The sequence below is a fragment of the Falco naumanni genome, chromosome 13 (genome assembly GCF_017639655.2).
Source record: "Falco naumanni isolate bFalNau1 chromosome 13, bFalNau1.pat, whole genome shotgun sequence".
Classification (NCBI taxonomy): domain Eukaryota; kingdom Metazoa; phylum Chordata; class Aves; order Falconiformes; family Falconidae; genus Falco; species Falco naumanni.
In genome coordinates, this window is record NC_054066.1 from 22,882,948 (window position 1) to 22,909,441 (window position 26,494).

General features: G+C 37.9%; 1 protein-coding gene across 6 annotated transcripts in view; it reads right to left on the reverse strand.

Moving 5' to 3' along the window:
- Window positions 1-26,494, reverse strand: part of NAALADL2 (N-acetylated alpha-linked acidic dipeptidase like 2) — a 496,311-nt gene that overhangs the window by 266,489 nt on the left and 203,328 nt on the right. For all 6 annotated transcript variants that reach the window (XM_040612990.1, XM_040612992.1, XM_040612991.1 and 3 more), the window contains one exon: window positions 17,047-17,548. In XM_040612990.1, the coding sequence (XP_040468924.1) occupies window positions 17,047-17,540 (494 nt within the window). In that variant the 5' untranslated portion in view covers window positions 17,541-17,548. The remainder of the gene's footprint in view (window positions 1-17,046; window positions 17,549-26,494) is intronic.

A 26,494-nucleotide genomic window follows, 5' to 3' on the forward strand; every position in this document is an offset into this window, starting at 1 on the left:
CTCATTTTAAACAATTATGGCTAAGTGTGCATCCAAAATGTAAGTAGCATAAGCTACACTTAACAGACATTAATTTTAGGAAAACAAAGGCAATGTTATTACTGGTTATCAGCATTTTAGTGACAAAAACAGAGGAATTTGAGATCAAGAGTCCAGAACACTGGACACTGGACATACAGCTAATAAAAGCATCAACCATCCCAAAGACTTTCCAGCCTACATAATGGAAAAACTAGATTTTTAAAATACATATTTTTATGGTCATAGTTATTTTTGTCCTATGCACAGAAGCATTTCTTTTAAAAGAATGCAAAAAACAAGCGCATATCAATGTTAAAAGCAACCTAATTTGATGTTCCTGGGACCTGTCTCAAAAATATGTATAGCCATGACTAAATTTTTTAATCTTATTTTTATTAATATTATTTATTAGGTTAAAAAAAAATCCCAATGCTTAGGCTTGCCAAGACATGCTAGACATCTCACCTAAAAAAAAAAAAAAAAAAAAAAAAGGCAACAAAACAAAAAACCCCAACCCATACAACCAAAACCAAATAAACAAAAAATTAAAATGGTGACACTGCTAACCATAAATAATTAAAATTAAAATTAATTACTGAACTCAGTTACATGATTGTAAATTCAGAAGACATCTGGGAAATTCAGGAAAATAAGTGCATACTAATAAACCTGAAACTGCAATCAAGAAAAAATGTTTAAATCTACTTTGAAAGAGGGCTAAGTTAAAATCATGCTACTTAGTTATATATTTAGAGCATCTCAGAGGTAGCTGCAAACTGTGGTGACTACCTTTCAGTAACAAAACCAAAGGAAAGTATTTCAGGAACATTTAAAAATAATATAATTTGCCTTAGCTAATCACATGGCTTTCTACTAATCTCAGAACCACAGCTCCATTTTCATGATCTTCAGTATATTACTTAAAATGATACTTCAAATACATTTTAATTCATAATTCATCTTTATTATGCTTTTAAATTTATTTATATTCATAAGTGGAACCATAGCAATTTAAAATCCCACATATACTGAATCCATATTTAGTCGACAACTCCCTTTTGCTTAGATCTGATGATAAAAAGAAGATGAAAAAAAAATTCTTCATGATATACAGGGAAAAGGAATACAGTAAAATATTTTACTTTTTCTTTAAAGAAGGGTCCAGACAGCACAAACTCACACTTTTCTGATTCCCAGTGCATAGTAAATGCTCATGAAACAATTCACACCTGTCTTTTTGTGAAGTTGGTGTGGTTTTGTTTGGATTTTTTGGTTTGCCTTTTTTTTATTTTTTTTTTTTTGGGGGGGGGGGTTGTTTGTTGTTTCATTTTGTTTTGATAAAGGACAAACAAATAAAGGTAATTGATGGAACCAAAACATTCTCATAGAATGCATAGTCTGAAAGGAATGCAAGCAGAATACTGGCAAGGAGCCTTTCCTCTCTTCACTCAACCTTCATTTTCCAGAAATAATTAAGCCTCCTCTGAAAAAACAAAACTTTCAACTACAAAGATAACTACTTGGTGAAGCTGTACTTTTAACATTTCAATGCTTTCAAAGCTGTTAAAATACTATATTTCCAGTAGGTCTGAAACTCTTTTGGTAAACAGGGAAAAACAACTGAAAACTTTGTTATATTGCATTCAAGATTAAATAAGGACTTCTCCATGGAGCTTTCCTCCATTAAATATAAACACAGCCATATAATTACCTGTAAGCAAACACTCACTTTAATTTTCCATCTCTAGTAGAATATGGTCTCTTTCAGCTTTAGTGCTCAAATAATACTGTAAGTAAAAATCATTTGATTTTACTGTGGATGCTCAACTATTTCCAGGGCAATTTAAATACAGCCTCAAAAATATGCTAACAGAGATTGATTATCTCCCTCCAAGATACAATAATGATGAACAAATCTTGAATACATTCTAATGTTTCTATGATTTGAAACATCAGTGAGGGCAAAGAAAAATAAGAGCTTTTCTGGCAAATTTTAATAGCATTTGCAATTGAAAGAGAAGTTAATATGTTGTTTGCAATGTAAAAAGGCATAAAGATGCATCTTCTAGCTGGAGGTGCCTAGAAAAGAACGCTAATTTTCCATTACTATCAAGTCATCTGTTTAAAGGATTACAACCAGACAGTACCACAACATGCTTTTGTTGCTTCTGTAATAGCAGCCCTATCATTCTCACTAAGGTCATGCTTTTTCTTTGAAGTTATCTTTTTACTGGTTTTATGATACACTACTTACATGCCGTATCATGTAAATACTAGTCCGGCATAAGAAACTAGGAAACTATTTGCATACGATCACAATAAGCCTTATGACAATAATTACCTACCTTCTCTGTACAAAATTACTTCCCTTCCATTCTACAAAAAGTAACAACTTTTCCTCTGGGGACATGTGTCTTGCATTACTGGTGGAGTAACACAATCCCATCCCAAAGTCGCTCTTCATTACTGGCCTAACAGCACATAACAAATACTTAAGACTCATCTTTAGGTAAATCTGTTTTCTATCTCTGTGCACTAAGCATCACATAACACAGCCAGTGACCAGTGTTTAACATACAACAAGTAACAGGTGAAAATGTCTTTATGCACCAAAAAATTCAGTATATAACCTAATCATAAAGTTCATTCATTTTGGGTAGACCGGATTATTCAGTAACCTCATTTCAAACACAATTATGCTGAATTATTTGGAGGGTAAAATAATACCTGAGTATGTAAAGAAATTTATCAGCCTATGCTAAAAGGTGCTGCAGAGATGTCAGCTGCTTTTAGCCGAGATGAAGCAAACAGGACCGGATCTCAAAGAGAACCACCTGTTTTGGAGAGACTAAGCACCCATGCATGAAGACGGCTCAGATGAAGCCCCCCAGAAGCAAGAGGACACTGGTGGCATCACGCCCCTTGCCGGGAGCAGCATGCCCAGCTCAGCTGGGGCGCTCCGAAAGGACCTAGCCATTTCCCCAAGGCGGTTCAGGAAAGCTAACCGTGGAAAAGCAGCCAAGCAGCAAGATGTTTAGATTTGGTACACACAAATCTGAAGTCTTGCTAGAAAATAATTGCCACCACCCCAAATTTCTCTGGGAAATAACCAGTTCTGAAGACGCCAGGGAGGCAGGGTGCTCAGGGAGGAGCCTGCTGCAAACCGACCATGCCAGCTCTGCTCCAGAGCTCTGAACTGCAGCCAGAGCGGCTGCACATATGTACAGACGAGGCCTGTTACGCTCTGTATTTATTAAACACCTTTCTCAGCACCTCGCCAGGGCATTGGGACAGCCTTTTGTGCATGTACAAGACAACCCTGTGATCCTCCTCCCACCCCTGTCGCAGTGCCCTGCATGGGCACTGCCCTCCCACCCGCCCTGGGGCTCTTCCTTGGCCAGGCAGGCACAGCATGAAGCAAGAAGGTCCCTGAAGAGTTTCTCGCTCACCTGAGGCCCCCGTATAGGATAATTTCATCTTTAATGTCAGTCTTAATTATGTTAACTACGGGAAAAGGATCGAATCCTACCGCCAGCATTTAATCCTGGGTATGACTCATCCTGATCCAATTACCTGTTTCCCAAACAGCGAGACCTTTTTAACTTCAAGAAGTACTAAGTCAGGAGAAAATGAGAGAGACGGAAGAGAGACCTAAACCTCTGTGAGCCTTGCTCTTCCTCGGGGAGCTGCTGATCATTGCTGCTGCTGCAATCTGTACAAAAGTTCTGCAGCAGCAACGCCGGCAAAACTGTAAAACGAGAGTTAGATTAATCCAGCCAGGATGCGACAAAAGCATGTAAAACCAATTTCCAAATCCGTAAGACTAAAGTAGGATTTAATTTATTTAGCTTTGTATTTCTAAAATAATACCAAATGATTCTTGTTTTAACAGTCTGGGATTTAAAAAAAAAAAAGAAAATTAAGTTTTTCTAGTGGAGAGCTGCAAATCCCTGATAATGCCTGGCTGCCTCACAGTGCTATAAACAGCCCCGCGACAGCACCCGGCTCCATCTCAGCTCTTGCCACCATCACAGCCCACATCCTCTGCTATAGTTCATTTTATTAATCAAAACAGAATATTAATATCAAACCCTCTCAGGCACCTTAGCTAAAACAGCACAATAATACAGGTAAAGAAGCAGTAACCAGAAATTCAGGAGTTTAATGCTAGCATCCTCTACAAAATGAAATTATCACAGCCTTTTTTTAGAAGCCCAGTGATGAACACCTGCAGAGTGCGTTCTCCTTGGCCATAGCTGACAAGAGACAGAGGCCATCAGCACAGGCTTGAGCCTCTGAAGTGTATTTTAAGAAGTGCTTTCTTCTCTGCCAGAAACCCACGTGAAGGCAGAGTAGGATGGTGAGCAGAATAGGGCCACACTGCCACCAGGACGGTAGACTAGAGTGCATTCTTTTCAATCTACTTTGAAGATTTTTCTTACTTTACTTGCTAGTTTACCTGACCCACAATGTAACAAGATGCGGCACACGCTGCATTAACACAGTCATTCATTTAAAAGATTTTTTTACAAGTGCTGCAGAACACATATAGAAATCGCTTCTTGTGTTCCTCCAGCTGTCATCTCCTGCTCTAGGTAATCGGAGGTACAGACACCAGAACGTGCAGGCTATAAGCCAACTCTCAGTTCATAGATGCCAACTGTAATTTTAAAGTTGGTCAAAAATTAAGAGTTAAATTTATTGGTTTGTGGTTGTTGGGGGGTTTTTTGTTTTTTTTTGTTTTTTGGGGGGGGTTTGGGTTTTTTTTTTAATATATAATTCTATTTAAAAAAAAAAAAAAAATCCACCCCTTTGATGAATCCTAAAAAGGCAATCCATATATATTCTGGTTTTATATCTGAAGGCATGAAAATTTTTCATACTGTCCTTACACTACAATTAGGAAAAATAAAGAACAGCACTAACTTCTAAGGAACTCATTCCACATCCAAAGGCTATTGGTTTTCAAACTTGCACCCCAAAATGTTTTCTGTATATCTAACAAATTAGACTGATCACAGTCTGCTCAATAAAATCCTTGAAAAGATGATGAAACACAGAGATTGGAAAAAACATTAGAAAGAAACCACTAAATCATCTCACCTCACCTCTTCTGTACCACAGATGCATTTTGCAGATGCATTTTGCCTTGTGTTGAACACTGTAACAACAGTTTGGCTAAAGAACATCCAACAACATAGCAAAGTCTTAATGAAATTTGTTCTATTCATCACCTTCTCTGTACTGTACACTTTTTATTTAATGCTTGATCTTCAAGCCATTGGTTCTTGTTCTATTTCTTTACCCACACCAGACTAAGAACCCCTGGTATCTATTCTCATGTGGAAATATTTCTGCACTGTGATTGACTAACTTAATGTTTTATTTTATATAATAGTTATTTCATACAAATGAGTTGTAACCCCACCACCCATCACCCCCAACCTGTATTTACTTCTCACCAAATGCTAAACAAGTCCCTGCATTAGGCGTTGAGGCCCATCCTCCAGTGCAGACCTGTGCCCTTAATAACCCTCTGGCCATACATAACACAGGGCAGTGTTCTGTTTCAAAGGAACTGTGAATACGAGAAATACTTCTGGCCTTGGAATTAGAACAGCAAACGCTTTTTAGCCGTGACCACAGACAGCAGTGGTATTGAGCACTAGAATATGACTGTTTTGAGTAGTGTAGTATAAATGACAGAACTTCAGCCACTATAGAATATTAGATCTATGTGCTCACGTATGGACAAAACCCCATATATAAATGAATAGACAGCTATTAAATACATGTATTTCTGTCTACAGGACACAGTCTTTATAAAATATATTTTTATTTAAAAAAAATAATCCACAAGAACAAAAGGAATACCTGTATTAACATCCAAAACACAATGACGTATCTCTCTTTTTAGCATGTAGACTGAATTATTTAGAAACTAAATCCCCTACAGGGTCTCTACTAGGATTCTGAGGATGCTGACTTAACTCTTTTTTGTCACAGGGTCTAATTTTCTTTAATAGTTTCTAGAAATATTATCAAAGAAAAACAAGCATGATAATACAGAAAGAAAGCCATTTGTTATTTTTTAAGTACCTATTTGCACTGCTAGCAACGCAGCAGCAGGTTCCATTTGCCTTGCACTAAGCATACCGTGAATAATTCAGTTTCTTGCTTTGTTCCCTAAATAGTTGACAGGGAATGGAAACTTTATTCATGACCGTATGGCCTTTTTCTAAGCTTGTCTATTTATTTAATAATGCATATCACAGAGCCATCACCTAGGTTGGCATTTATTAAAAATAAAAGCGTTTGATAACTATTACTAACAAATGGCCATGAAACAAGCAACTTCACAGAGCTACCACCTTTTGCTCGCAAATAGCACTCAACCAGCTATTTAAATAATTAAATGCTCTCAATCTGCACTGCATCAGCCTTGGCTCACATGGCCTTCAACAGGAAACAGATTCCAGAACCGCTGGGAACAAGTTCCAGCCTCGGCCACAATCATAACTGTAAATATCTGAGCTTTCTGCTAAATCACAGCTGCCCTGCTGGAACAAAGAAAACAATTTCCATCAAAGGCATACTGACATTTTCATGGACAACTCCTCCATTTGTTAACTATCATTTCTTCTTCCTGCTGCCTCCCTTCTTCAGGTTTTGGAGAAGTCCTGGGCTTCTCCAGTCTTTAGGCTCTAGTTCCCGACTTGAGCAGAAGCAAAATGCATTGTTGCCTAGAGCATAACATCAATATTGGATAGTTGAGCCAAAGTCACATACCTCAAAACTCTGGTCATTTGGTTAATTCTGTATTATATAGGAGGATTACTACACCAGCCTTCGGCCTTATCCTAACTTCCAAAGGAAAGATATCCCAAATTATTTCCTTTCTCTAGACCCAGATCTCAGCAAAAACACTACCATTCATACAAACTCCCCTCTGAAGAGCTTTCTGAAATTCGCTGGAGAGAAGTCAATCTTCCATAGAGTCCTAACCCCCATGGCAAGCAACCTTTTCCCACCCAACCCACTTAACTTGCCTGCTGGCTACTGAAGTTTGAGCACTCGTTAAAAAAAGGTAAAATGAACAAAACCCTCAAAAGTTATCTCCTCACTTCTGTTATCTTCTCCATTCTATTAAATAACCAACTTTCAAAAAAGATAAACAAAGAAATTAAGTTGTTTTTGAGGACCAGACCGCTTTCGCAAGAAATGTCATGTCACACAAAACCCTCCCCAAACAGGAATAAAAATCCTGCAGTTTCCAAGAAACAAGATTTCCAAACTATTTTACTTGTGAGCCATTTGAACACTTGTTTTGATTGTGACATTTTGATTCACTTTCCAATTTGTATATTTTACTGGAAGAAAAACATAACGGATAGAGAAAATTCCATCTAACTTGAAAAAGACAGCCTTTTCACCCTTGAAAAAATATAAAATAAGCAGAGTATGAGCCAGTATTTTAACTTGGACAGGAACTAGTTCTTCAGGAAATCATTTGTATGTAAATTTGTGTCAATTACATGTGTTCAAGGGAAAGACCAGCTTATATGAAGGATGAGAATTCTCACATGTTTAAAGATTACCTGTTATTGAGACTGAATAAAACTCGGACATACATACAGATCTCCTGGTTTATTTAACTTCTTGTCCATAAACAGTACCCTAGAAATTCAAAAAGGCCAACCAACTTGTTTAATTTTGAAAGTCTCACACTGTGCAAGTTTCAATACGACTGGCAAAAGCCCTAACTGTTCAATATATTTCATATTTGTTTCGGTGTGGCAGCTACTACACTTCAGAAACTCATCACCTTTCAAAGAGAATTGAACTGAGAATAGAAGCCCCTTAATGCAAGACTACAGTAGAAGACTATTATTAAAATTGATTATTATTCAGGCAATATCAATTTCATTATCCCTGATCGATTCCTAGCAATGCTCCTTAGTATCCTTCAGTTACAAATGCTGCCTGAACAGTAAGTTAATACTGCACAACAAATTGCAGTCCTGCTTCTCCCAGTAAAGTCGGTAACAGTCTGACTTATTAGCAGGCTTCTAGTAAATAGCTGTCATAGGTGCTGACTGTAGGGAACTGGATGTCAAAGCACCACCAAAGAGGGCTGAGAAAACTCTTTCCCCTGGAGGCTTTGTTAATTTGATTTATGTGTACAGGCAGGAAACTAATTGCTAATTGTTGCGGTGCATACCATGGAATTGCAGCACTCCACTCAAACACCGTATCTCAAGAGTACCAATAGACCAGTTTTACACACTGCTGATGAGAGATGCATCCTAAACAGGAATTTCCCAGTGTTCGGTGCTTAAGAAATTTTACCAGCTAACTCTTTGCAATGCCCTGTGCCACCATCTCCTCTGAGAAAACAGCCATTCTCTGAGCATACTGTATCGCTGAGAAGTTGAGAGCCAATACAGTTAACTCAGCAGGAGCAAACTCCTGCAGTTGTTCAGGCAATTAGTAGATAGTCAGTATACCTAGTGCCACTAATTAATTTGTTAAGGGGTTTTGTTGTGGAAGGTTTGTTTCTTAGTACCTTTATAAGTATGTCCCTGGGACCACTAGCCAAAATTGCTGATTCTCCTTGTATTGACTTGTAAGGACTGGACAGTGAAGGACAACTTTGTCCAATTTCTGTGTCCTTTGGTATTTCCCATTGGAAGCAATTGGCCTAAAATGAAAGATGGTTATCATCTCAGCAGGCCGTTTGTTTTTTGGTTTTGTTTTTTTCCCTTCAGATGCTTTCTGTTAGAAGAAATATGGTTTGGGTACATCTATAAAACTGATGGATGGCAACGTAAATAAGTCTTTTGCCTTTAAATACTGCCATTTAGCCAGCATTAGTGTCAGTATTGCTCAGAAATGCCTCGTCAAGTATTTCTTTTTCAGGTAAAGTATGGGGCCTCCCACTCAGCAAAAGTTCTTTAGGAGGTATGGATTTTAAAAATACTTAGAAATTTTGCCATTTCTTCCAGTCTGTCATGCTGAAACAGAAAGAATCCCCTGAAAATGTGAGTTTTCCAAACAGCACCGAACATCAGCAAAGGAGAGAGCAAGACATCCTGGGGGCAGCCAGCAAACAGGAAGAATTAAGGCGTCATCAGTCCTCCCTCATCCCTCTGTTACCCCACGCAGACAGGAGTGAAGTATGCTAGACCCTTATAAAGCAAATTACCCTCTCAACCGTGCTGGCACAGCTCATTTCAACATTTATGAGGAAAAGTAGTACTTGTCACCAATCAAAATTGCTGTTCTGATTGGGACTAAATTGCCCCACACTTTTCAGCAGTCAGGGTAAATAGGCAGATAGCTAACAGCCATGGAAATTGGTTGCCTCTCTAAATGCTAACCACACTTCAGTGATGAGTGTGAGGCAATTTCAGCACGGGAATCTTTAATTTTTAAATAAGTTAGACTATGCAATCCAAAAATACATGATCAGAGCAAAATTCATTTACACTCTACAGTCTGTCAAAAGCTAGTGTTACTTTTTCTTAGCAAACACAAGGTGCTGTACCAGCACAGAGGTGTCGTGTAGGAAAGCACTCCAATGGGACAAGTTCAGGTGTCAGGTTGTGTTCCACCTAATGCAGAAAAAGACTGTCGCCCTCAGTCCTTTGCGCCACATGTAACCTCTCAGCAGTACTGAGCTGTCCCTCATATTCCCCACTCAAATTTCCACCCTGAGCCTGTGAATGTTGCACTGAAGCAGAACCATCCAGAAAATGTACCACAAAAAAAGGCAGATTTATGTAAAAGCAACAAACTGGAAAAAAAAAAAAAAACAAACAAACCCACAAACCACCAACTAAAACCTAATCTTCAAAGATTCCGAGTTAGCTTACCTATACATTTCATTTTGCTGTTCCACAAAATACACTTCCTGGAATGGTATGTTTGTAAGAAAACGCTCAAAAGCCTTATTCTCAGTTTTCACACTGATGACATAGGAAGTCCACCCAGGATATTACAGAGAAGACACAATTTCTCCTGCTTCTCTTCTACTGAAAGAAAATTTCAGAGGTCTGGCAATCTCTCTTTTATTTTACCTTGCAAACTAAACTACTTTTTTTGTCTTTACAAAGTTTCTCAACCAGTAAGTTTGCCCAGTTGTGATTTTCTTTCTATTTTCCCTAGCACAGAACTGTATGCTATTTTTGAGAAAGGAGCACTAAGACTAAAGCCATTTACATGGGCTTTGACAGATAAGGAAATTTATCAAGGGACTCGTTATTTATTATGCCGATATGGAATAATACAGCATATTGGATCTAATTTGTTACTATATCACACTGGTGTATTGCTTAGAAAAAATATTTTAAAGCAACACTGCGTACTTCATTTACAAAGGACACAGTTATAATACAAAAATCAGATGTCACTGTAAATTATTTCCCAAATCAAACATCTAAAGATCGATATATTTTTATGGTTACCATTAAAAAAATAATCAACTGAGAGGAAAAAATCATTCTCAGTGAACCCCATTTTGAACTTAAAACGTGAAACATGTCCTTTCAATGTTAAGTAAACCATAAGCAGAGACATTTCTTCGAAAAGGAACAGGAATTTTATAAGCATGTACTGTAACTGACCCTAACAGAAACAAACTTACACCTCCTTGTCAAGCATTATATCAATATAATGCTTCCTTCTTTCACCTGCAGAAAAACAAATGAAACCGCTATGTTTGCCAAATAATAAAAAAATCCCAAACCAAACAAAAAGCTAAATTGAATGAAAATAAAGAAAACTGTAAACCAGACATGCCTTTCTACTAGCACCTCTGAAATACGAATATAACAATTTTGGGGCGTTAAAAAAACCCAACAATCGCATTGATGTAAGTGGGTACCTGAAGCCTACATTTATCAAGTTGCTTTTCCACAGATACCATCCAGGTCATACAGGGCATCTTTCTTCCACAAAAGACATCTCCCCATGTTGTCAGAACCATTCTTTGCTGGGGAGGTAGCAGGATGGTAAGTGAGAACTTTCATTTGTAGGATGTTTTTTGTGTCTCCTTTCAGAAGCAGCTTTGTACTTATAAATACACATTGAGAATTGTCGTGTGAATAAAGAGAATCCCAAGTGATTACGCAGAGAGCATGAATGAAATAAATCTAGAGAGTTCACTTAGCTCCCAGTTACCCAGGAACATGCCATCATCCATTTTTAAAGATGTAGTAGGCAGGACTTCAGACTCAGTCTAACAATATTTAATATTTGTATTTTTTTTTATAGCAATACAATAAATATCTGGGACTGGTTTACAGAAGGGAATAGATGAGTTCCCACTGAAATTTGCTTTTTGCAACGCATTTTTCAACCGTTGGCATGGGAAAAATCAGAATTTGTTTTTGTACAGGGGACACAGACAACCACTCAGATCACAAGTGAGCAGCAGTGTAGGCTGGTGCGCTGCTACCACCAGCCATGTAGATTGCAGCCAGCAGCTATTAATTAACACCAGCTGTTAACAGCAGGGACAAAACAATCTCTCCTAAGGGAAGCAGTCACCAGAGCCCTCCTTTCTCTCCTTATACCCTTCCTTTAGAAGAAGAGGCTCTACTCCTGTCGTGATTTCTTATTTCTGGGACAGCAAAGGTAATTTTGCCATGCAGTGGCCTGTAAATGTAATTCAGTCCCATTCTCCAGAACTAAATTTTTCTGAGAAGTTCTAGGCTCTCTTTGCTTGTCAGGTTGGTGTTGCACAGGCTTTACCTGACAAAACGGTTTGAAGCTCCAAGGTTTTAACAGTACTGATTATAACTGATCAGGGACAAGAAACACTTCAGTATGGTAGTTTCTTCACTTTCAGAATACACAAGTAAAACTCCTTTTCTCACTGCATAGGCACTTTTGTTGCCTTGGCCATGACCACGTAGGAGAGTGCTGCTGTCTTCTCTCCCAAAGCCCTTTGAAGAATTAAGCTTAAGTTATGGATGGCACCATGCACCAGTGACAAATCAATTCTTGCCAGAGATGGATCTGGGAGATTCTGGAGGTGGTATTACCAGCTGGAGGAAGGAACAGATATGCCTCCAAAGTACAGTTAGTTATATCTAGACGTATTACACAGGGATTTAAACATCCTTATTGCTCAAGGTAAGGAAAATGATAGTGAAAAAAGCATTTGAAAAATTAAAAGCAAAGTTAAAATGTAGATGCTGCTCTATAGACTGGACAAAGAGCAAAGCAAAGACTCTTCCACCTGTGCCCCCCCCAGTCTTAATTACAGAAAAAATGTATCCAAGAGGACTGTGAATCTGATAGTAACCGAGACATATGATTTTTGAAAGGGATTACAGAGTAAAGCAGAATAAGACTGCAAGTATTTTGAAAATAATGTAGGAAAGAATTAACTAATCTGACAAATAAAAGTATAGCTAGGTTTTAACATCAACACAACTCCCCATTTTTCTTTACTCTTTCTCAACCTGAATCTTTGTTTATCAGTTTCATTTACAGAAACCCCCAAAATTACACTGTCCTAAAAAATTAAAATAGCCACATTTTTTCCAAACAAATTAGGACTGTTTCATTTTTATCTGGTTTTCGAGTCACAGAATTGAAATCATTTCACAGAAAATAAAAATACCACCTCTCATATTTCCCTTGATGAAATGCTCAGCACTGTTACAACATGGAACACAATACATTTTCTTTAAGAAAAAGATGCCAAATTGGACAGCAGTAGTTAATATAATCTTAGAGGTCTTTCACAAGATTGTATTTCTGCTACTTGTTTTGCTTTCATTGCCTTGTCCCTTTAGAACATTCAACTTAAACCTTTTCTGAAAACATTCACCAAAGTTCAGTTTGCACAAAACTCAAATGTTTACCATTGTAAAATAGAAGCACTTAGCAACATATATGATGACAAAAACCTTGGCAGCTAGTGACAGTAACCTTGAAGTCACTGGCAACTCTCCCTCTAACCATGGTGTTGCAGATTTTTCCCCTTGTCTTCTTCTTGAAGGCTGGGCAACAAAAAAAGATCACCCAAAGAGTCAGAGGGGACACTACACAGCACAAATGGCTGTTCAATTACGGAAAGGAGGGGAAAACAAACAAGCAAACAAAATCAATCCACTTATTATAGACACAAATCTGCTGAATAATTCATTAATGTGGTAATGACCATTGGATAGTTAACCTGCACCTGGCAGATGCACAACAGGATAAAGATACACTTCTCTAGCACCCCCCTTTATACACACAACGAGAAGAAAAATAAAAAACCAACATCTGAACTTTCAAAACCACTTAAGCAATATTAGAAATCTGAATTCTATTTTAAGGCATAGCTTGAAAACATCAGTGTTGATCAAAACCAGGGCTCATTTACCTTTGAGAATTTAACTGTGTTTAGCAGAAGTGTTGGGTGTTTCTGTATTTTTGAAAGTCTGCCTCTTATGATCTTAAGCACTTATTATAAACTTCAGAGACTTCTACATCTAAATGCATTCATCACTTTTGAAAACCAGACTTCTCCTATTCTGACTTTTCCTATTATATTTCAGAGTTGCAGACACACTCCTCGGGGAGCAAGACCGCGGTCTCAAAGCACAGATGACTACTCTCCAGCCGTGCCCTCTTGACACGTTCTCTCTAAAAGGGCTTTGAGAGCTCAATCTTGCCATGGAGTCTCAACCTAGCTGTCCTCAGGAGACAGCCTACTTTCAGCCTATAAATTTTACCAGTTTTGTCCATTTGTGTTGCCCTGCTAAGTTCTGCTGGTTAGGGATATAATTTTAAACAGTGCCCCAGGTATTCTGTATCTCAACTTCTACCCAGTCTCTTTTGGAGATGAGATTTATGCCTTTTTCATATCCATCCTGAAGGCTTGTGGGAGCCTTCTAGGTTACAAAACCTAGAACTAAAACCTTTTCATATATCTTCCAAAAGAAAACTGAAGAGAAATTATATTCATGGCACAGATATAACACTACTGGATTCCTATCAGCTCAGTATGCAGAATTATGTCTGGTTTTACCAGTTCTGACTCTGCCCGCACTACAGAGCAGGTTCTTACGCTCATAAATATTTATCTGAGCAAATTTAGTATTCACACTCCTAAAATGATAGATTTACTAATTGAACCCTGTTAAAAATATTTGTCCTATTTTTGTTAGCACGTGAAAATCAGCGTGCAGGGTACGGAGCACATCTGGGTTTTGTGGTGACTCCCCCTTTGGGGTACCTCTGACAATTACAGTTTTGAAACCTGTGAAGTATCAGCAGTAACGTGATTCCTGCATTTTATCAGCAACATTGCAAGCGCTTCCCTGCCGGGGGCAGGGGAAGGTGTTCAAAAAGGCTTATAGAGATAATCTTTACTTTGGTTGTATCATTACTTAGGCAACTTGGCCAAGGCCAGTACTTACAGAGGTGCTAAATAGCACTGGATTTTTGCAGCAATGACGTTTTACAGGAAGCAAGGTACGTAAGCCAAACAAAGGAACGTAAGCCACCACAGGGACCTTTCTTACCTAACAATTTCTAGTCTATCTGCTGCCAGAAATGCTTAAGTAGACAGTCAGTATGGGACTGACAACAGCAGCACACAAGCTCTCACCAACAGCCTCCGATAGAGAAGCTGGACAGGAAAACTTGCATCCCTCATTTCAGCAACCTGCGCAGACAAACTGTTGTTATTCCACACGATTCTCCTCCATTCCTAACCCAGATTGGTAGAGAGACTTCATTCAGTTTTCACAGAATCCAGTCCAAATCCCAACAAAATCAACACAAATCCCCTGGTGTACTTCTGCAACCTCTTTAGAAGCCCAGAGGGTCCCAATGCTCAAAGCTTCGTCTGCCTGCAGGAGATTTCATCCCAATAGGATGTTCCCACTCCAGACCTCCAAGCACATTAAGGTGATGTCTGCCTATGTAATATGATTGGCACTGCTGTATCTTTATTATAGATTCTTTTTGTCCAAAGTCCTTTAACAGGACTGTATAGCAAAATCCCTTACCATTATTGAGTCTGATCTAAGTAGTAAGCTAAAAAAATTAAATTAATGTCGTTCCCAGTAACATTTAGAAATTGCAAGCTAAGCAGCTGCCACTTACTGCTAGTAACTCAAAGTATATTGAAAGAAGTCTTACAGGAACATGTATTGATTTTGTCAGGTTTGGGCTTTTTTTTTCCCAAGCAACATATGTTGCGTGTTCTATATTTGTGGGGCTACATCTACACAGGTTTCATTGCAGTAGCTCTGACTCTTGCCAAACAGATGTTAAGGGAAAGCAACTTAACACAACATGAGATAAAAGCTGTCTCAGATCAAAAGGCTGGGTTAAGAAAAATGTTGTGGGCAATGCAGTATACTAAAAGCATTGATGATGAATTTTTATAGAGAATTGATACGTAACCGAACTAATGCTTGACTATATTTGTTGAAATCATGCTATTACATAGAAAAACATTTACCAAATGCTAAGAATTATCTTAATTAAAGGATAGCAACTACATAGGTTTTTTAAGATCCAAAGGATTCATATAATTCATTTTACCAAAAGTCCAGATTCTCACTAACATCCTAGCAGAGAGCTGAAATAGTTTGAAAATTGACAAAAAGTTATAAAAGGGATGTTTTTAAAGTAGCCTTAGAAATAATAAAAAGGCAAGCAAATCCCAGTCCCCAAACACAAAGTATTGGAGTATTATCCTGAAAATGACTGACTTCTCTGCAATTTTGTGTAATTTATGTAATACCCAACCAGTAGGGTTTAGCTTATTTCAATACTTTCTTCATGACTAAGCCTAATGACAAAATTCACTTCAATTTACTCTGTTAGAAGACAAAGAGGTTAATTTTTTACCATTCAGAATCAACATATTTCATCATCTGTTCACTTTCCCAATTATGAAAATTATTAATATGTACACAGTAGAGTCAGTTCAGCACATAAAAACTGATATGAAATCTTCCATATTTATTTTTTCCCTTGAATTTAGTAATAGTGTTGGCTCAAAACATGGTACTATCTGTCGAAGAATTTTAGGCTTGGTTTTGCAAATGTAATAAAAGACATTATGTTAGAAGACTACCATAGTTACTTTCACTGTATGTCTGATCTACTCAAGAACACATCTTTGGATGTCCATGACAATGATCCTTTCTACCCTCAGGTATCCAAGTTCTGCTGCTTCTGAATTGGCACTGATCAAAAAATCTGCAACACGTTTCCTTTATCATGAAAAAGGATCTTGCAGTTCCAGAAGCCAGAAAAATAAGCTCATCTTCCCCCTCGTATAGAAATAACTTTTGAAAGTTGGCAGGAAAACCTAGTTTCATCCACATTCACTGCTACAGAAAAGTGATTATACTCTGATATGAACGTGTTATATAAACTTTCAAAGCAGTGAAAAGATTTAACATGGAAAAGAAAAATTAAATTTAAACCAGTCAGTAGATATTTTACAACATTTTCTATTCATAAAGCAGGTACTAAAGAAAAAAAAAAATCAGTCTTTCTGAGTGAAATTTTTCAATCCTAAACCCATACAGACTAAAAGTTTACTACACCATATAGACTGAAAAACAAAAGCCAGGGTTCATTTACTTGCCATAGATTAGATGGGGATTTTTTAAAACACCAGATATTCCAAAACACTACGTGAAATCTTACTTTTCAACAATGGTATTTGATGATCAACTGGATCTAGGACAGCTGGTCTATCGTCTGTATTTCTGTTCACTTTGAATTATCTCTGGTTTTCAATTCATGTAAAGCTACTATGAATACACTTAGCAACAGAACATTATTAAAACAAAAACTATGACAACTAACACAAATCCACATTGTTAAAAAATATTCTAGTTTCATATATGTTTATGAAAGCTTCCAAAGCATCACGAGAAAACCGAATATAAGGACAAACTCAAGGTTTGTAAATAAGATTCCACATAAAATAAGTAACAAAAAATCTTAATGTTGGCAGCTGATTGTCTTTAGACAAAAACATGTCAAGGTACATACCTGTAAATCTGTTTAATATTTTCAGCTTTGATCTCCTTGAGAATTTCATGGTAGACATGAGGGTTATTTCTTTCTTGAGATGTTAGGGGAGAAGGGCATTTCTTGAGTGCATAATATCCCATCACAATTCCAAAAATAAATAAAATCAAAGCAGTGCAAAATACTTTCAGTATCTGAAAAAAACTGCAGCGGTTGCTCTTTGGTGCCTGTCTTGTATAGTGTGAGACATAGTCTGGGTCTTCCTGAAGCCGCTGGAATCTTCCCTTTGGAGAAGATGAAGGCTGGATAGGCTCAAGATCCAGGTCAGGGCTCTGTGAGTTTCCCAAGTGATGCTGGACTGCACCATCCAGTCGGAAATGGTCAAACCCAGGCTCCTCCAGCTCTTTTTCCATGTCCCATTCCAATTCCAGTGCTGTAGCTTGGAGCTCATCATTGTCAAGGTACGGTGAGTGCCCCTGTGCTCTCTGGTCTGCATTCACTTTCTGATAGGCCATATTTTTATCTATTAAAACAAAATTTGAAACCCTAAATGTTTGTTTCCTTATGTATACATAGAACAAATCATTTATTCTTCATAAACCTAGGACAATTAAACATGTAGAATAAAAGGAAAAAATGGGTTCTCAGTATTTCATTCTCCCTGTTTCCATCATCCTGTCTTCTTTTGTATGATCAGCAATCCCATGAACATTGTCAGAATGAAAAGATGATATTTAAGATATACGATATTATACTATATTGTACGAATATGAATAAAGAGAATTTACAAGTGCCAATGCCAAAACACAGAAGTTACCCTATTATCAGTCCCCAAGATAATACTAAAAAAACCCTCCAAAACAATTATTTATTACCTGAAAGTAATTTTAAAGCTTAACAACATATCAATTTCATTTCACACACCATACAAAATAATGCTGTTAAAATAAAGACGAAAAAGCAGAAATAATGTAACTTGCCTGATTTGATTCTCAAGGCATGGAAATGGTAAGTAAAAAAAGAATTTTCAGGGTGACACTGTACTTACACATCAATAAAAGGATTCCATTTAGATGGAGCATTCTATTATTTATAGGTATTTTAAATGCATAGTTCCTGAATGACTGATGAATTTACTTAGAAATTGTCCCAGCTGTTTTGCTCCACTTATTTTTCCCATTTTAACGAATCAAAAGTACTGCCAGGTAAGTACTTATATCAAAATCATTCCTTTAATAGCAAGGCATATCCATGGCACTTCTAGATATTTCTGTAGAAGTACAAGCCCTCTAAAGGGAACTCTGACCTCCAGTAAAAAGTCAATTTTCAACAAATCATATTTAAAAGACTGCAACAATAGGGTGCTGTTTTCGCCCATACTTTTGACAATAGCTGTTCCGCCACTTAAGCATCTGTAATTTAGGGCTTTTCAAACATTGGACTCACTTATCAATTAGAAAAAATGAAGATAAAGATACTAAACCTCTCACTGTGATGAACATTGGACTGACACCTACAACAGTACATTATCCCTCCATTTTTATATTTTAAGGCATTTTCTTTCTCTAAGACTTACCTCCAGATAACATTACTGAGGCCACATAATAGATGAACCTACTCGAATGGCAAAGTAGAATTTAGCTTTTTGAAGCTCTCTGAGGAGAGCAAACTGTTAGAAAGCACTGATATAATGAAACAGCCTATTGTCAACTGAAAGAGTACCTTGTTCTATACAATACCAATTTACAGATTCTATTTCCTCGTACAGCCACATAAATACCCCTCACCTATAACTGTCATGCAGTCTAGGAACAGTCAAGAGAGCCTATATTTGAAATACACATTTCAAGTATACCTATTGTATATACTTTGCAAATAAATTCTCAACTGGCAGTCCAAACTCTTCTACAGGCAATGGAAGCAAAAGAGTTTACAGTGAGCTGAACTAAGGCATCTTAAATTAGTGTGAAAATCTTGTTATTGTTATTTAAATAAATAATGCAACATTAGTCTTTAAATTCCAGTTGAGCCAACAAGTGGCTTATGCCTGCAAAGCCGTTCTGGCTTTTCCCCACAGTTGTGCATCACCTCAAAAATTCTCAAGGGAGCATGCTGTCTCATCCAGGTTGTTAAGGAAAATATTTAATAAGCTCAGCCACAGAATTGATCCCTGGTGCATTAAGCTTCTTACCAAGCACCAAATGGGCATCAAATGATTTATTAATATTCCTTGGAAAACTGAGCTAACCACTTTTCAAACTATTTGTCTACCCTTTCACTTCATCTCCTGTTTTGTTGATGGAGGTATTAATTTGCAAACCATCAATGACAGAGGTCACTACTAGATAGCCCAACAACAAAATCTTTCCAATTGCATTTCATACTGCTTTTTATTAGACATTAAAGGGAAGTGTTTTGTCCTTCAAAAGCAAAACAAAATATTACTGCATTCCATAAATATATAATTTTGACTCCAGAATTACTACAGTCCTGTAACGAACAGCTTTATCCAAATAAATAAACCCTTAACAGATTACCACAGTATTACCCATAGAATGGGAATTACTGCAGTTTTTCAGACACAGTTGCATGGCAAATATTAATCTTTGTGAGCTTGTAAATGTTGACCATTGCATATCCGTGGTAGTTACGTTTTCTCTGTATTTATGACATTTTAAATATGTATGTTACTGCTCAATGGAGCATATTAATAAATGTTATTTAAATCTACATATAAGCACATAATAAAAATCCTATGAAATTTCTTTAAATGGTTGTTAATGCAGATGAGTAGCAACCACATTCCACAGCTTAGTATCTCAGCAATTGAATTCTCATAAAAAACATCAAAATCAGTTACCTCACTCCAGGAAAAAAAAAAAAAAACAAACCAAAAAACCCCCAAAAAACAAGCAAACAACTAAATTGAACTAAAATAAAAATCAATATCAATATTCAATTTGTTTTTATATTTGAGACCAGACTTTGGAGTATGGAATCATCTTAGCAACACATGTCCTTTAGATAAAGAATGCAAAGAATGCAAGAACCACCCCATTTAACACCTTTGCTTTTTCTACTAATAATGCTAAGTTCATTATTTGAGTGTAAGGACACAGCACAACTTGCGATGAAGTACCTGAGATTAGTGCCCCCAAGCATATTTAACCATGCAACAGAGATTTTAGAAAGGAGTCTCCTGGTTCTCAATGCACAAGTCATTTGTGCCATGCATCCTATGTTACTGGTTCTGGTTAGTATTTGGCTGGTTGAAGGAAGCAGGCATGACTTAAAAGTTATGTATTAAATGTAATTTTAGGTAGGAATTAGCAGGATAAAGAAAACACTACATAGAGAATGACAATAGAAATATGGATAAACTATGGAGTCAAGAAAAAACACTATGATACTCTAGTTCAGCCTCCTCTATAACACAGACAGTAAAACGAACATATTTTGAAAGACACTTTTGAAAACTTCAGGAGATAGAAAATCCATCCCATCTGCCAGCAAGCTGTTTCACCATTTAATTGCTGTTAAATACATGTTTTATTATAAAGATAAAAGAGCAACTGCAAAATGCCAGAAGTCTGAATGTGCACTGAGCGAGCTTTAAAGCCATTCTATAGGGACAGCAAAGGGGATCATAAACTCTGGAATACAGGACAGAGACAAGCTGATGACCAATAAAGTTGATGTGTGTTTTGTACTTCCACTTCTTTGTGGCAAGGATGTTTATAGAGAAGTATCAAATCAATAGTAAATATCCTTTCAATTAACTGTACACAAGAAATCAAGAGAGTCAGCTTTATCAGATCATTATTGCTTTAATGAGCCCACTTCAAAAATACCAACTTGTTCTTTGATCTGAAAAATAACGCATTTATGTCTGATAGTTACATTTTGCTACGAAACAACCAGAAACTTTTTGCGTGACAGCTTTCCTGCTTGAATCCCTTATCAATGAAGTCTTTGGAAACTATGTAAGGACTACACAAAAAGTGTTTCATCTGTATCACTGCCACTCCCTTAATACCGATACAACAGAAAGCTCAGTTTATCCAAACACTCTACGAAACCAACAAGACAACAGCAGTATGAATATATTACAGTTAATTCTTTGTGACTGGTACAGTAGTTGTTAAATCCAGTTCATAAACAGCTGAGACAATTAGCAGGCTCATTCACAGCAGGAGGAATGGCAAGTGTTAACGTGCTGCCCATAGCAAATGCCTTCTCTAGCCATTTAGCGTTCATTACTGAAAAGACAAGTTTTACCCTGGAACACTACTAAAGGCTTTCTGGCCTCTTTGTGTAGTCATAAAACAGGAAATCCTGGGTTGTCAGCTAATCTCATTTGTAAAGATTCTTTCATTTTTATTTTCTTCTCTGTATCTTCTATACAGAGTGCTTTTGCTTTAAGTCTTCATAATCTTTTTGTGTCAAGGGAAACCCCCAAAGCAGACAAAATATGTCACCCGCTGTAAGAGCAAATACCCGTACTTATCGCGGAAATCAACACCCACCGTACATTCAAGTCTTCAAACTAAGACAACAACTTAGTACTTTGTTAAATAAGATTATACCAACTTTCAGGCCTAGACAAATTTCTTCAGAGTTATAAATCCCCGAAAAAGTTGTTTGCAGAAGAGATTGCGATGCCCTTGTCAACAGCAACATTACACTACATTGTAACTTGAAAAATAATGTGCTATTTCCATCATCACTTCCATATTTTTCTGCAGTAATGGTTTCTCCCTTCCCTCATGGTTGGGATATGGGCTTGGCAACCAGTTCAGTTACAGCAGGACAATTAAGTTATCACTCCACCCAACCACCATATAAAAACAAATGACAAAACTTAACCAGTTGTTCATGTTTCAACAGCTGACTCAAGTCCAACACAATCCGAAAGAACGTGCAGTGTTGTAGCAGAAGACAGAACAGAGAGATCAGACTTGAGAAAGGAGGTATTCAGATCACAGCTGAGTCCAAGCTGTCTCTTCGTATAAAGCTAGGGAGTACTTTTTGGCATACCTGAGTGATTTACAGTATTTAACTTCTTCAAAAACTCTCATCGATTTTATTATACCATGAATAGCCGTGTCAACCAGGATACTATCAATATCAACACAAAGGATGAAGAACAGGGTCTATAATGCGACTTGACTGGTAAGACTCACACACAATGATGCCCAGTTGGAGGCAAGAGTTACCTCGCCTGTCAAAGCAGTGATCAAATGCATCAGCTGCTTGAGCTATAATGTCCTGGGCCATCCAGGTGTGCATAGGTATATACCTATGTATTTGCCTTCTGCCTTTTCAGAACCTTTGAAGTCATGGGGCTCAGAGAAACAATTAGTAGGAAGCTCCTTCTCACACAGCAGACAACTATCACGTAAGGATCAGGCAGATTCAACTGGTTTCTAATATCCTGGGCATGTATTAGTAACAGATCTTTTCCATCCTCAGACATGTTTAGTTTGGAAGTATGTTTGCCTGGAACAAAACCCAGAAATATTTACTGAACTTACACTGCTAGCAGCATCCCTGATATATGCATAGCCTACCTAGGAGCAGTTTCATTAAAACTGCAGTGTGATCAGATCAGTACAAATGGCTCTGTTATGGAACCTGTGCGTTTCTTGTGGTACGTGCTGTGCTGCTGCCTTTGCTTTGCCTCCATTTTCAGAACAGCTTTTCCCTCCAGTGTGGGTGGGTAACAGCTGATTTCTAGCTGCTCACTCTTTACCATTCCCATTCCCAAACATCAGAACAACAGTCTCAAATAAGGAGTGAGAAACCTCCTTCACACACATGCTGGTTCCCGAGACCACAAAGTAATCATTCATCTTTCCTTTGGCCCCAAGACTTAGATCCTGCCATTCTCCTCAGGAAGGGTGTTGGACAGGAGTGCAGTGCTTTTAAAAGCAAAAAGGTAGATGGAGAAACAGGACTCCCAGCACTAGGAGGGATGTGCCATAGATGTGCATTTACACACTGTTCTTAAACTAGGTTAAAAGGGGAAGAAACAATGCCCTACATCTTTGTTCATCTGCACTAGGCTACAGCCCCACCACCTAACCTCCCCTGCCCCAATTTACCCTCCCCTCCCCACCACTTATCTTCCCACACGTCTGCCTGAGCTCCTGTCCATCCCCATCTCCAGCACACTGCGCCCTGCTTCTCCAGAGCAACTGCGTCCCTCCCCACCCCTGCCCCAAAGCCTGTCGCTCTTCCCTTCCCTGCTGCTGGAGCTGCCACCCAGCTCCAGCATCCTTGGCTTCCCTGGGGAACCGCAGCAGCGGATGGGGTGGGGAAAGCCCACCTGACACCAAGGGTCCCTATGGAAAAAAGCGCGGGAGCTTTCATCCCTGCTTTAGATTTCACAGGCTTAGAGACATTACACAACTACAAGAAGCAAAAAGCATTAAGAAGGGATGCAGCTTCAAAAAGTAAGAATATCTTTCTGGCAAAAGAGGACATTTTAGCCATGTGTTTCAGACAGTCCTTGCCATAGTTTGGTTGAAGCTGCAGCCACCACTGGATCCAGGGTGAAGCCACCTGCTGAACCGCTCTACCCGCTCCCACCCAGTGCAATTTGGGATGGTTAGCAGCAACCACCTCTTCTTGCATAGCAATCAACCCACTTCAAAACTATTCTGTGAACACATTAATTTTTCCCTTTTCCTGTTTTTCCTCATAATGCCTGCCTGATACTAACCTAATCTGCAGTTTGCCTGCATTTTTTTTCGAAATTCAAGTTTTAATCAATAATATATTTTGCATTATATTTCCCCAGACATTATAATTGCCTCTGAAAGAAATAGAACACAAAGCTTTACCAAGACAAAAACTATTATTGGGGAATTTGCATTTAAGCTTATAATTTGATGCAAAACAGAATTATTGTAAATGGTGTTTAACTTGAAAATGCTGACAGCGATAGCTGCAGTAACAGGCCCTAGCAGTTCTTAAGAAATTAATTTTATGACTCATTTCTGCTTTAGAATTTTTTACGCTGCCAGTCTTGGGTTTGGGTACATTTCAATCATCTTTTTAATTTTTTTTTTCAATTTCTTTTTTCTTGTTCATTACAGTCAATCACATTAAAATTATTGTAAAAAAAAATGTAATTTTAACTTTAAAATTCTGGAAACTGTACACTTACAAGTTACTACACTCTGGGAAACTATGCTAATGGGAATCTACTGCACTTCCAAAAGGTGCAAACCAAGATTATAAAAAATACTATGGGATTTCAACCCATGCCTTTTTTAAAGAACAAAACCAGAACAACAACAATAACAAAAAAACCCAAAAGGTTACTTATATGGAATGAGCTACAGACAGGAACCTGGCCTCATCATGAACACAGACTCCATTCCTGTTTTTTAACAATCATTGCCAAAATCTAGCAATGGAAATACTAACACATTCTACTGGGGGTGGGGGGTGCGGGGGGTGGGGCACGACACAGGACAACACACCACAAAACCAACAAAAAAACCAAACTGATGATTCCAGAGCAGCTGAGATACAAGATTCTTCAGCCATAGTCCAGTCCAAAGATAAGAGATGGACATGAATCCGCCCTACAATTTCAAGCCATCCCCTGAAGGGATCTGCCCCCTGATAAAAGGACACAGCATGCAGCAGAGCTGTGAGAATAAGACACGTTCAGGACCTAAGACCAAGTTTCATCAAAAAATATAGATTGCAGACAGTAAGTTGCACTCACGTCTCTTCTAAAAGGAAACCAGATCTTAAGCAACTTAGACACCTGAGAACATGCCATCTCCAAGCAGAATGAACTCAGATACATAAATGACTACACATGACATATGGCAATTTAAAAAAAGGCAGTATTTCAAATCAGTTTTTAAAAAGGATATATCTACAGACAAAGGCTTCCTCTATAAAACCTGCACGTGTGACTGACCTGTGCACAATTTCTTTTCCCACAGAAGAGCTAGGGCTCCAGCTGGAGATGTCAAGTACTTTCAGAACCCTCTTTCTATGGCTTCTGTTGAAGAGACCAGAACTGACAGTGGAATGGGGGAAAAGAGAATGGACTTCATCTGCAAACTCCCTGTTACTCCCAGTGATTTTCAAGATCAGATGGTCTAAGCTGGGATTCAGAGCTTAGGATCAATTTCACAAAATTATCTGGTTACATAAGAGAAACCTTGCTATTATTAAGATTTCACATGGAAATCAGAGATACACATGAATTATGAAGCCCTAATGTCTCATGTCAAGAGTACATTTTGGATAGAAACAGATTGTAAAGTATTAATTTAAAATACAGACACACACAAATAAAACATTTCTGTTGTCACCAACCTGTAGTCTTCTAAGTTGCTGTAGAAAAATAGGTCGGTACTTATAAAAAAAAATAAATAATAATCCTTATTTCAGAGAACATTTTATAGATATTTTTTTTTCCTGGTTTCTTGCTCAGTGGGGTTTTATTGAGTTTTATCCATTTCAACAATGACGTGGAGCCCTTAAAAATAATATATTATGGAAGGAAGATGGCAACATTTACAATTTAGCTTTATTGGAATTTTACTATATTTTGATAGATGACAGCTTTAATGATTCTGTGCATGGTTTATAGCAGAAAACAGAGTAAGGCAGTAACATAATTTTCTGCTTTTTCCAATGATCTGTATCCAAAGAATTCAGAAAACAAGCAAGTTTACTTCATAATCATGCCAAATTTATTTTCTGGGTGAACTCTCAAATGTTAAAGCTCAAGTACACAGAGTGATGTTGCCATGGCAACTGCTACTGCAACCTAAGATGGGAACATGTTTATGAAAGCACATTTATATACCCGTAACACACACGCTGAGGCACACCGACGCTCCAGACTCCTGTCAGAAGGCAATCGAGCTGTTCACGCGTTATTAGCCCCGACTCTGCTCCTGGCAAGGCAAAGGGACATTTGCTGAAGCCATTAAGCTGCCACAACCCCACATATGATATATATAATTATAGAATCATAGAATTGCTTAGGCTGGAAAGGACCCTTAAGATCAGTCCAACCACTCTCCCAGCACAGCCAAGTCCACTGCTAAACCATGTCCCTCAGTGCCACACACACATGTCTTTTAAACCTCTCCAGGGATGGTGACTCAACCACTTCCCCAGGCAGCCAGTTCCAGTGTTCAACAACCCTTTCAGTAAAGATGTTTTTCCTAATATCTAAGCTAAACCTCTCCTGGTTCAACCTGAGGCCATTTTCTCTTCTTCTATTGCTTGTTGCTTAGGAGAAGACACCAACCCCCCCCTTGCTCCAACCTCCTTTCAGGTAGTTGTAGAGAGCGAGAAGATCTCCCCCCAGCCGCCTTTTCTCCAGGATGAACACCCACAGTCCTCTCAGCTGCTCCTCATAAGACTTGTTTACTTCTGTTTCTAGGACCTAAATGAGGAAGTCTTAATTTGCCATAAGATGCAATAT